Source organism: Microcebus murinus, chromosome 5 (genome assembly GCF_040939455.1).
Source record: "Microcebus murinus isolate Inina chromosome 5, M.murinus_Inina_mat1.0, whole genome shotgun sequence".
Taxonomy (NCBI): Eukaryota; Metazoa; Chordata; class Mammalia; order Primates; family Cheirogaleidae; genus Microcebus; species Microcebus murinus.
This window is the reverse complement of record NC_134108.1, coordinates 53,143,226-53,156,064: the sequence shown is the minus strand read 5'-3', so window position 1 is coordinate 53,156,064 and position 12,839 is coordinate 53,143,226. Positions and strand designations below refer to the sequence as shown.

At 32.6% G+C, this 12,839-nt stretch overlaps 1 protein-coding gene across 2 annotated transcripts in view; it reads right to left on the bottom strand.

Moving 5' to 3' along the window:
* HACE1 (HECT domain and ankyrin repeat containing E3 ubiquitin protein ligase 1) overlaps positions 1-12,839 on the bottom strand; it is a 90,639-nt gene that overhangs the window by 23,381 nt on the left and 54,419 nt on the right. For both annotated transcript variants that reach the window (XM_012753184.2, XM_012753185.3), the window contains exons 15-19: positions 7,110-7,221; positions 6,917-7,014; positions 6,650-6,737; positions 2,841-2,990; positions 2,127-2,323 (exon numbers count right to left, since the gene is read on the bottom strand). In XM_012753184.2, the coding sequence (XP_012608638.1) occupies positions 2,127-2,323; positions 2,841-2,990; positions 6,650-6,737; positions 6,917-7,014; positions 7,110-7,221 (645 nt within the window). The remainder of the gene's footprint in view (positions 1-2,126; positions 2,324-2,840; positions 2,991-6,649; positions 6,738-6,916; positions 7,015-7,109; positions 7,222-12,839) is intronic.

Here is a 12,839-nt window from a genome sequence, read left to right as displayed (position 1 = left end):
AAGTATTAAGTATTTAAACATCAATAATTTGATATACAATTACTATACACATCTGACTCTTATTGGTAACATTAGAAGGTGAAGAGGGTCAATTTATTGTGAGAAATATTTATATCTAAAAATGAAAGTTGAGAATTGTTAATATATTTGTAAGATCCTGATATGATCAATCACAATCGTTTTAAAAAGTTAGCCTGTACTCAACCAAGCAATTAGCTAAATAAAAATATAAGCTTAGAAACAAAAGTTTCAAGATCTTTAATAGTACGATAGTCTTCTAGTCTCAGATGAGACTCACAATGAAGGGCATATACTCAGTGTGAGCATATTCTTATTTTTTATTATTCATTATTTTCTTTCTTTCTAGATTTCAATAAAAGACACAAATGCAAAAAAAACTAGTATTCTAAAAATCTAAACAAAAATCATGTCATAGTGAGAGGGGGGCTGCTGGGAAATAGAAATATAAATATAGCTGTATATTTATTATGCAAGTGTTAATGGATCCTTCCACACTGACATATAAAATATATCTGAGAGGAGTTACAAATCTATTCACCAGATATAGATTCACACATAAGAATCATGTTACAGTTCTCTCACCAAAAGCAATCATTTGCTTAATAAAGATTATATAACTTTATTACCCTTAACTGAGGGTAGGTCTCCAGTATAAAATAAAATAATAAATGCACTACAAGGAGGACAATCTAACAATTAAAGGTTTAAAAATATTTCATTCATTGGCAAGTTCATATAGACTTAAAATTAATTCATGCATGTTACTATTTTAACCTAGTCTACAGCTTAACATGATTCATTAAAGATCAAGTAAGTTCTTCCTTGACATAATTAATTTTGCATGTAGCATGAAGAATATTAAACTTGAAATTAGATTACTTGGGTTTTGGCCCTAGCTTGCCATTAAGTTTTGACTTCAGTGTCAATGAGTAAAATGTGTAAAATGAGAGGGTATAATAAAAAATTTCTAAATATAAATGTGTAAAAATTTAGTTCCTGATTTTATTTCTGATAAACTTCTTGTTTTGTATACATATGGTATCTATTAAGTTGTAAAATTATGTAGCTTAATATAGGTTTCTAATTCTCTTTATGTATATGTAACAAAGAGCCTATTTTTATAGAATACTTTCCAATAACAACTAACTTTTGTACTGTGTTTTCCATTTTACAAATGCTAATAACAATTAATTCTGTATAGGAGGTATTATTATCCCAATTCTACAGAATAGAAAACTGAGTTAAAGAGTTGTTAAAAGAATGGCTCTTTTTAAAATAATTCATATTTTACTAAATCTGTAGTCTATAAAATGGTCCAATGGACATTGTTTCTCATATATTAATAGTTGATTCTAAAGGTGCCTTGGAATTATAATCTAACTAAAGGAAAGAAAAAAGGTTTTATTTTTGTTTAACCAGAAGTTGCCACTCAAAAGCAATACTAGAATTCATACCAGATTTTCTGAGTCCAAATATGCTACATATCAAAACATAAAACTATATTATATATTAAAGTCACACTATGACTTTCAACAGTGAAATTTAAAATATATGCCAAGATCTAAAAATAGCATGTACAAAAATAGTATGTACTATCTAAAAATAGTATGTACAGGAGATGTAATAGTAAATAAAAGTAATCAAGTTATAAAGTTTAAAAAAATAATCAAAAGGTCCGACAGATTTACTGGATCCTAAAAGCATGCACAAAGCTTAAACATTAGCATTTCTTTTTTTCTGCAGTAGAACTCTTTAATGTCATGCTTTTAAAAGCATGAAATAGCAATTTTCACTAACACTACCTTGATTTAAGCTTATATTTCTAAGCAAATTTTTCAAAATGCAGATGCCCAATTTACACAATCAACTGAACTATGCTTTAGACTTTTTCAGAAACAGCCTCGGGATAGCTAGCACGATGTTGAAATGATCTTTTCTAACCAAAGTTAGATTTTTGATGGTCTTGTTAATTGAAATGTTTTATCTGTTATGAAACTACAATTACAAAGGTTTTTCTAGCAAATGCCAGAAGAACTTAAGAGTAACGAGCAAACTATTAGAGTCAAGTTACAAACAATGGCTAAGGTAAAAATCTGAATACTCACTTTGTTATTTTGTGTCACAAGAATACTTCCACCTCCAGGTTTCAAAGGCACCTCTTCCATTGCTCCAAATACATCAGTCTCAACAGAAAAAGTTAGTTCTAGACCTAGGTCACTAATATCATTATCTAAAATCCATTGCAAATTTTTGGCATATTCTGGATCAATGGATGCTACATCTTGGTAATTTACAGGAATACCTAAAAAATGCAAACACACACACACAGCCAGTTATAGTTTAAATGTTTGTCTTTCCTTATCTGTTTAATGGTAAAATACTGCCCTCTACAGATACTCTGAAAAACTGCAAAATATAATCCAAATCACAGCATGGATTTCTGAATTTCGAAGTCTGTTAAATTAGCCTGTGTTTCTTCCATATTTTTACAATGTAATCTTTCTTTAAAAAAGCTATTCAGGAAGTTATTATAAACTTCAAAAGTACCAATGAGTATACTCTTAAGTATACTCATATTAAAGTGCATTCTTAGCATAAATATACACACATTAAAATGAAAAAGCTTTTAGCAAAGACTGTTTTTAAAAAGTCATTTTTCTCCCATTCAAGTCCCCAAAATGCCTTACACACACAATGGTCTTCAATCAAAATAAAAATTATCTCATCCAAAATGCTAACGCTTATCTCCTTAGTTTTCCCTAAAAACCAAAGATAAATAATGTAAATAAATATCTACAGAAATAATAATAAAGCCATACCAAGAATGTGCTTGTAGAATGATCGTGTGAAGTAAATATTGACCAGCTGCCTATGGTTCAAAGCTAATCCCAAAATCTGCCCAGCAAACCGGAAATAGTTCAAGTGATCAGGATTTACATAGGAGTTGCTATTAGGCTGAAAAGTTGTTCCTATTGAAATAAATTATAAATAGATAATTTATTTTTAAGAATTAATGAACAGAAGAGAGATTATTTCAATGCAGATGAACTAAGTCACATACAACTTCAGCAAAGCTAATGTTACATTATGTATAAACTTCCAAAGGAATGTTTTTGTGGAATATTTAACAAGCAGAATTGCCAGGTACAGAAGATAATCATTACTTCACTTACACTTATCATGACAAGTCTATGTGCAAAGAGAAAATTTTAGAATACTGAAAGTAGTTGGGTGATTATCAGAGAGACCCTGGAAATAATATAGTAAAAGATCATATATATATTCACACACATTTTCCTAAGCAGGACAGTGTCTAGGACACTGTGAACTAGGACACTGTGAGCTAGGACAATGTCCCACTCTTTATGTGCTCAGTGTAGTAGGTATTCACTAGTTTTTGCTTCTTTAGGAATAAAACACTAAGAGAATAACTAAAAATCTTAAATGTACAACTATTCTTAAGTGATAGACCTAGTTAATGAACTTGATGCATGTTAATAATGATCAGAAAATTACTTAAGTCCACAAGTCAACCAATTCTTCCTAATCACAAATAATCAAATTTAAACAATTACCACTGAGGTGAAAGTAAAAATGGAAAGGACAATAGTTAGTGATACTGTCAAAATTAGTGCAATGGAATATGAATGTACTTTTATGAAGTATCTAGAATAGGCACATTTATAGAGATAGAAGGGAGAATTTAAAGATACTGCTTTATGGGTACAAAGTTTCTGCTTGGGGTGATGAAAAAGTTCTGAAAATATATAGTGATGATGGCTGCACAACACTGTCAATGTACTTAATGCCAATTAATTATACACTTCCAAATAACTTAAAATGGTAAATTTTATGTTATGTACATTTTACCCCAAAAAGTGTCTCAAAAAAATCTAGTGCAATGGAAAAACCTAATGCCATGATCTCAGTCGAGATTTACTTTAACTCTCTTTCCCTATTTTTCTGTGATGACCACTAACTCACTTATTAAGTCTATGAATATATAATGAGCTCAGTCTATGTACTACTATTCTAGGCATCCGGGCTAAAAGAAAGAATAACTGATAAACCTAATGAGATAGCATCAAAGAAAAATAAAGAAAAAGTGGAAAAGTATTGGAAAGTGAAATGTTGGTCATTTAGTATACATATTTTGACAGTAATTCACTTCATGTTTCATTGGTCTTTATCAGTTTTGACACTGGATTAAATTGCTGTGACCAGTTTATTTAGGTACAAGGTACAAATTTGGAAACTTATGGCTGAATGATCTAAATGAGCTATGTGATGCTAGACATCTTCTGTTAAGTACCTTCTGAGAAAATTCCCTGACAAGAGGCAAGACTGGGTATTAAAAGCCAAAGCAAAGCTTGGAGAGATGAAGAACGATTTCAAAGACAAACATAACTATAATTTGAAAAATATAATATTCTGAGAATAACCACAAATATTTTTTACCTGTTAAAAAGTGAATTCTTGGGGCTAATGATGAACCAACAAAGATTTTGGATGACTACTTTCCTCGCCTAGCTCTGTGTGTAATTCCTTCTCTATCTAAGTACTTTCTGAGAAATCTGGGTTCTTAAAAGGAACAAATAAGGAGAAATTAAAAGAAAAAAAGGAAATGAATGGAAAAAATCTTCAGGTAAAGAATAATAGTTTTTAACTTAACAACTAGTTAAAACAGAATATAACATTTATGTTAAATTTTAAGTTCAAAATAAGCATAGTAGTGACCCTCCCAGCTATTTTCATGACCTCAGAAAAGTCGTACTGCACAAAAATTATCATTTTCGCAGAATAAATAATACCAGCATCTAATATTCATTTCATGCTTTCTATATGGCAGCCATTGGGCTAAGCACTTTCACATATCAGCTAACTGCATTCTTACAACATTATAAAACACAGGTAATTATTACCATTTTCAAATGAGGAAAGTGAGGTTCAGAAAAGTTAAGTTTACTGGCCCAAGATCATACTAAAAGAGTGGCAGAGCCAGGATTTATACCCAGTATAACACCAATGGCCAAACCTCTTAATTGCTATATTACCTTACTTCTCCACAGAAAACATATTAATTTGATTAGAAAACAAGTTTTTAAATAATGATTATAGATATTAGTTCTACCCAAACATCTCCTACATTTAGAAATTCTTAATTTTTAAAATGTAATTCCCTTCATGTCAACTAAACATAAGAACAAGAAAATATTTTACCTAGATTTTAATTTATAATACTATGACTCCAACGAGAAGACTTATATGCCTTACAAGAAGGACAAATAAAAATCTTTATAGTCTATGTGTTTCAACATTTGCTCTGTTATAAATCTATAGTAGTAAAGAAGTATCTCTACTAATGATTCCACACCAAATCACCAAATCTGTTTTTCAGATATGAAATTAAATACACTCAGAATAAGAGACTATAAAGAAAAGAAGTAAGTCTAAAACACAATGCTAAAACTAGCTTTAAAGATTAGGCTAAAATAATTAAACTTGGTGCTTCATCGAACTGATTCACAAACACATCAAATTAACGTCAGAGCAAACAACCAAAGGTTACAGAGTTAAAGCAGGCAGTCCCACGTTCCTAATTTCAAATACTCAAGGTGTGTCCAAGAAGCCCATTAAGATAGATGAACTCCTGTAGCTCCTTGCTTCACTGCAACCCACCTCCGCTTGCCTCCCCTACAGTCATCCCTCTTATTAAATGGGGGCTTCCTGCTAGTTTGGTTGGAAGCAATCACAAGCTACAATTAATGAGAGATTCTCTCCTACTAAAAGAATATAAACACTGAGGAAAGAAAAGATTTTCAGGAAAAACAAGCAACTGTACAAAGCATTTAAAAACTGAAATTCCATCTTTACTTCAAACATGTCTTTATTAAGTTAGAGAGCTCTCAAATATACCTCACACAAATGAGTGTAACCATTTCCATTTAGTCTACAATATCAAATTACAATTCAATAGGTCACAAGCACCATTTCAACAAAGAGAGTTAATTATCTATATTTTATAGTTAAATAAGAGCTTTTTAGTCACCAGTCTCTTAAAATAACTAAAAATAGTTTACATAAAGTATATATAAATAGATTATGAGTTAAAATTTTACATCATGATTTCTAGACTTTGGTTTTCATGACCAATAAATTTTAAAACTTGGAAACTCAAGTAGGGTTAGCAAATTTTTATTTTTCCAAATAAGGACTTTTTACTTTTTTAAGTCCACCTACAAGCACCATTATTTTATGAAAGGGAATTTTGACTCAAAAAATAAAAGTAGACTAAAGGACAATCCTTAAATTGAATAAACTAGTTTAATTTTACAAAAGACTAATGAGAACTTCCTCAGGGCCAGCACTAGTTGTTGAGGCAAGCATTTGGAAACCAAATGTTTAGAAGAAAAAATTCTAGAATGAGTCAGGTTCCACTTAAGATTTTGCCACTCATTAACTATGTGAATGCAGATAATAACTCTGAATTTCAGTTTTCTCTTCTATAAGAATGGGAATATCCCACCTAGCTTACACGGCTACTAAGGAAATCAAAGATAAAATATACTCAAGTAGTTTGAAAAATGTGACAAGTCACAGAAAAAGTCATCTAAACCATACAACTTACCATCAGCTGACTGGGTAAACAATGCATAATCAGGATTGACTATCTCATTAGACAGAATATCAAACCACTCACGCACAACACCTTGACCCTGAGTTCAAGAAAATAAAATTAAGCATCAACAGAAATACAGTGGGAAATATTGTTCTAAATAACAAAACTGAAATCACATTAAATTTCTTCCCTTATTAACTAAGTTTTAAACTTTATTCAAGTACATTTCAATCTATTATATACAGTGATTTCTACATGACTTAATTTTATACCCACCATGCCTTCTTCTCCATGGAACCGTACAGCAATCCCTTGCTTTAGCTTTGCACAATTTGCTTTTGACACAACTTCACAGCTACTCCTAAAAATAGAATCTAAATATGTAGCATTGGTTAATTTTACATATTAATATTCACAATAACAAGTACTTTGTGCCTCATGCACATATATGTATGTTTGTTAAACATACCTCTATGAACAAGCAGGATATCATTTTCATTCACTGGCCTGTGTACCATGTCTGAATCTGGTTGTCCTGAATGCAAATGTTCATAGAACCATTCACAGCGGTCTTTAAATGGCTAGCCCAAAAATAACAGTAAAATATGTTAGCAGTATTTCAGTTACCTAATTACCAGAGTTACTAGCACGCTAAAGGCCCTTTCTACAAATAATCATTCTTAGACCTTTATTTATAAGTAGTTATTAGATAATGTTTTAACATTTTAATAACTAGTCACAAAAAGGCAGCTCTTAGCTGAAATACTTTGACTACCTAGAGAATGTATTTTTTAAAACTGACATTTTTAACAGAAAAGACTTCATAAGTTAGGTTATATCTCAGAACTTATTATTAGATACGTAATTGAACATATTTACTCTCAATTTCTTTTAAATATAAGGCTTATAAAAATGAATTGTCAAACACTCCCAAAAATTATGTTGCATGTTCCATTTAATTTTTCATGAAAATAAAATACCTTTTATACCTAACTTAATTCTTACTTCTATTCTTTGGAATATATGCAGGAAATATAAAGGAATTTGCTACCCATTTCTCTTCCCTTCTTGAAGAGTAAGATCTCTTGAACAGTAAAGAAAGTCTCTACCTTTTGTTCATCTGCCAGGTAAGCAAACTGCAAGTGATCTCGATTTTTATGATTACTCAGAAAGTATTACTGATTAATAATCATAAAGTAACTATGTTCCAACACTTCAAGTAACATAAAAGCAGTAAAAACATCTCAATTTCCTTGCTAAAACCTATTTATTACAGCTAAAGAGATGAGACTAACATAGAACAATACAATATATATAAAATGCCAAATTCTAAACAGTAAAGTATGAACTATAGATTTACTAAGAAATTAGAACTATGCAGATGAGTGTAGTACAAAGGCTTCATCGGGAAACAATTTGAGCTAGGATTTTAAAGCTCAGTAGGACATGCTCAAGCAGGGAGAAAAAAGGGCATACCAGGTTAAAGGAGACAGGAAAATGGCACAGAAGGAGGAACTGTGTCTCCCTGGAAGATCTAGTGAAGGGACACTGGCATAACCGGAGCTGTACCCTTCACGTGTTAAAAAAAATACGTTTGTATAAGTAAACTGAGCACATAATTAGGGATCCTGAGAATCAAGTAAAAGATACAGGGGCCATTGTGGTTACTTGGTCAGAGGAGTAACATGATAAATACAGGAATTAAAATGAGTTTGGCTCCAGCATAAAGGGAGACCATCCAGGCAGCCATTGCAATAATAGGTATTAGATGATAAGGTCCTGGTCTTGGTCGGAAAGAGTAATGATGAAGTAAATCTAAGAGACGTTACTCCTTTGAATAAACATTAAAAGAGAAGCTCTCTAGAATACAATTTATTAACAGAAATAACTCAGAGGAAAAAATCTTCTCCCCACAACTTAATCCCCACACTCTTAGAAGGTATTAGTAGAAAGATAATGAATAAGGTTTTATATATCCTGAATTTAAAGTTATTGTGGGGTGTTAACTCTTAGGAAATAAATACTGAACTATGTTGCAGCTGAGACACTGGAAATAGAGCCATGAACAAAGCTGAAGTTAGAGACAGGTTAAGGTCCTTTGTTCAAGAAATTAAAGATATAGAAAACAAACAACAAGAATGAAGAAATTTATGATCACAGGTCAAGACTAAGAATTTGCTTGGCAAATGATACACACAGCTAGAAAGTCAAAGGAAAACCAGGGTAGTGCAATACCACAAAAACTAAGTTTCAAGAGATAAATATGACCAATACTATCCTACATCACAAAAAAGTCATCTTTCAGGTGGTTTTTTAGGACATCAATAAATTTCTTCATCTGAACTAAATATTAATTTTACTTTAAAAGACTTACATATCACTTTTTCTTAATTCTTAATAAAAATAATAATTAAGATAACAAGAGATGAACAGATTCTGCCTTTTAATATCTTCTTTCAATAAGAATAAATGTTCCCCCTTTAAAAATTAAGTGTAATTTTTTCCACACTTCTAACAGTCTTCCACACTTTGAATAAAGCACTGTTATTATATGTTATTATATGTGCAATACAGTGCATATAAATTAAATACGTGATTTTTAGTAAACAGACTGCAATATACAGTATTTGAAATTTTAACACTGATTATTTCTAAAACTTTGGTAAAAGAGGAGAGAAAAAAAACATTACACAGAAGCAATGTATTTAAGTGAAGTCAGATAAACATGGTTTGAAATCCTGGCTCTATCACTTACTAGGTTTATCTTAGGGAAATTATTAATCATCATAGAACTTTAGTTTTCTCACCTGTAAAAAAGAGAAAATAATACCTGCTTCAAGGGCTAATTGTGAGGATTAAATGAAATAATGCAAATATAGAATATAATAATCATAATTATAATCATAAGGTAACATTATTAAGCTCCTATAAGACAGGTACTGTTTTAAGGACTTTACATGCATTACCACATGCAACCCTCACAGCATTATGAGAAAAAGGAATTCTTATCCCCATTTTACAGAAGAGAAAAATGCAGCACTACGAGGTTATACAAATACTCAACACCCAGAATGCTCAATAAATAGGTGTTCTTATTATCCTTCACAATAATGTTAAAATTATTATAACTACTTTGTAACTATTGACAGAAAACTTACTTCCCATTATAAGATATTAAATAATGTCCTTTATCTATGAAATGTGAACCAAGAAATAAAAACAAATGATAATTTTTTTAAGTAATCCAAATGGAACATTAAAAGGTACAAACTGCTACTTTCAAAAGCTAGTAAGATCAAAACAAACACATATATACAAACACCTATACAGCCAAAGGGCACATTTTTGTACGTAAATTTTCTCAGTACTTGTGTTTCCATAAATAATTCCCAAACAGGATTGATTGCAGAGGCTCCTTTTAATAGCATTTACATAGCAGTACAAAACGTCTCTCCCTTTAACTACTAGCCACCTGAAAACCACCAACAGAAGTCAATCCCTTAGCAGAGGTAATTCTTTTTTAACTTTTGGGAGAGGAACAGTCTGCAAGTTACAGAAAATTTCCAAGAACAACACTTTTTCCCCCTCTGATATTAGAGTAAGTTGCCAACATGATGCCCAGTCACCCATAAATACTTTAGTGTGTACTTCCTAACAAGTAAGGGAATTCTCCATAACCAGATAACAACCACTGAAATCAGGGAATTTCACAGATAGCATTACTACTCCTAATCCTTAAGCCCCATTTCAAGTTCTGTCAATTTCCAAAAAAATGTCCTTTATAGCTGCAGTTCCCAAACCCTGGGCTGTGGACCACTATCAGTCCATGGCCTGTTAGGAACTGGGCTGCACAGCAGGAGGTGAGTGGCAGGCAAGCAAGGGAAGCTTCATCTGTATTTGCAGCTGCTCCCCATCACTCTCATCACCACATAAGCTCTGCATTCTGTCAGATCAGTGGCGGCATTAGAAGCACAAACCCTACTGCAACTCTACTTTAAACTGTGCATGTGAGGGATTTATGTTGCATGCTCCTTATGAGAATCTAATGCCTGATCTGAGGTGGAGCTGAGGCAGTGATGCTAGTGCTGGGGAGCAGCTGTAAATACAGATTATCATTAGCAGAGGTTTGACTGCACAGTTAATGGAATGCACTTCAAGCATCCCAACCCAACCTCATTGATGGGAAAATTGTCTTCCATGAAACTGGGCCCTGGTGCCAAAAAGGTTGGGTACCACTGCTTTACAGCAAAATGATTCATGAACTGCCTTTAATTGTCCTGTCTCTCTCAGTCTCCTTCACTCTAGTACAGTTCTTCAATGTTTCTTAATTTTCATGACCTCAATACTTTTAAAGATTGCAGGTCAGATAATTTTGTAGAATGTCCCTCAAGTGAAGTTAGTCTGATGATTCTCTGTGATTAGATTCAAGATGTACATATTTGGCAGGAATATCACAGAAGAGATGTCTTGTTCATCTCAGTGTATCCTATCAGCTAGCACACCCAGTATGTCTGCTTTGATCACTGCCAAGCTTCTCCACTGTAAATCTCCCTTTTTTCTCTTTGTAATTACTAAGTATTACATGGAGGGATACTTTGAGATTATGTAAATATCCCACCATTGAACTTTCCACTTAGTCATTAATTTTTTCAGTACAAACTCATGGGCTCCTATTTTATTTATAACATGTTGTCATCATTATTTATTTTGGTGTCCAAATTGTTCCAAATTTGGTAACAGGAGTCCATTCAAGCTGGCTTCTGAGTCATTTTGACATCACCCCATCATCTTTTGAATATTTCCTTACTTTCTTGCACAACAAAATGTTCCAAGCTCACCTTGTACTTTCTCTGACCCAGCCCTGGAATTAGCCATCTCTCCAACGAGCCCTGGTTCATTGAGCATGGTAGAGATCAAGAGCTCAGTGCCAGGTTTGCTATGATGATCTATGTAGACTGAAAACTAAGTTCACACTAATAATTCCAATTCAAATTCAACAGTATACAGTTTGTTCTATTTTCCTCCATTCTTTAATTCCTTCCTCCAACAGAGAGAAATCAGGCTCTCGCACTTACTTATGTGATCAATCTTCACTCCTCCTCACACTGCACCCCGTCGGTTAGTGACTGATCTCCTGTCAGTGACATAGCCCCTTTACTGCATGGATACTCTACCACCCCACTGGGGCTCCAACAGACAACTCTGATCACTGCTACCACCCCTCACATGGACATACCCCTTATGCCCATCCAACTCACATAATGCAAGCTGGGGCCCTCTGCTACACAGATACTCTCTTTATCACACCCAAACTCCAAAACCCCACACTAGGCTACCACTACACATGTGCACACCCTCCTCACCTTGCTCAGGCAAAAAATAAAACCCTCTCTGGGTCAAAAAGGTAGATACCTTAAATGCAGGTGCTATTTGACTAAATTGTTCAGGAAGGAAAAAGAGAATAGGAAGTAAAAAGCAGAGATAGTATTAAAAATAGCTAACTAATTCTCTTTCAAAACTATTTAATAAAATCTTCTTTAAACCTATTATCTTATTTGTCCCAGAACAAAGTCATATAGTGTAGATTAAACAAATGAACTTGAGAACCACACAGATTTCTAAATTCTGTTTCTCCCACTTAAGCAGCTAAATGACTCAAACAAGTTACTTAACCCCTTCAGCTTAGATAAGAGTACCCATCGTATATTATTAAGAAAATTAAAAATTCAAGTAAAGCAAATACATAGTAAAATTAGCATTTGATAAATATAAGTTATTATTACTGCCTTCTCCTTTACACTATCATTATTAAACAAGTCTCAAAAGATCCACATATACATGTACATAAATATTTTAAAAATTAGTCCTTAGCTCTTTAACTTCTGGAAGGTTCAGTGTCCCTAAAGGCATTAAAAACCACCTATGGGGGAGGGGGAGGAGGGGAGAGATAAAAACCTACCTAATAGATAAAATGAATATTATTTGGGTGATGGGCACATTAATAGCCCTGACTTAAGCAATATAAAAGCCATCCACGTAACAAAAACATTTGTACCTCCTTAATATTTTGAAAATAAAAAACAAAAACCCTATGGTATAATGTATTTATTATTTGACGAGTGCTAAACAAACCATAGCCTCCAGTCTGTCCTACATATGTGACAAATTATCTTCTAAAACTTTGCTAGGATTGTCACTC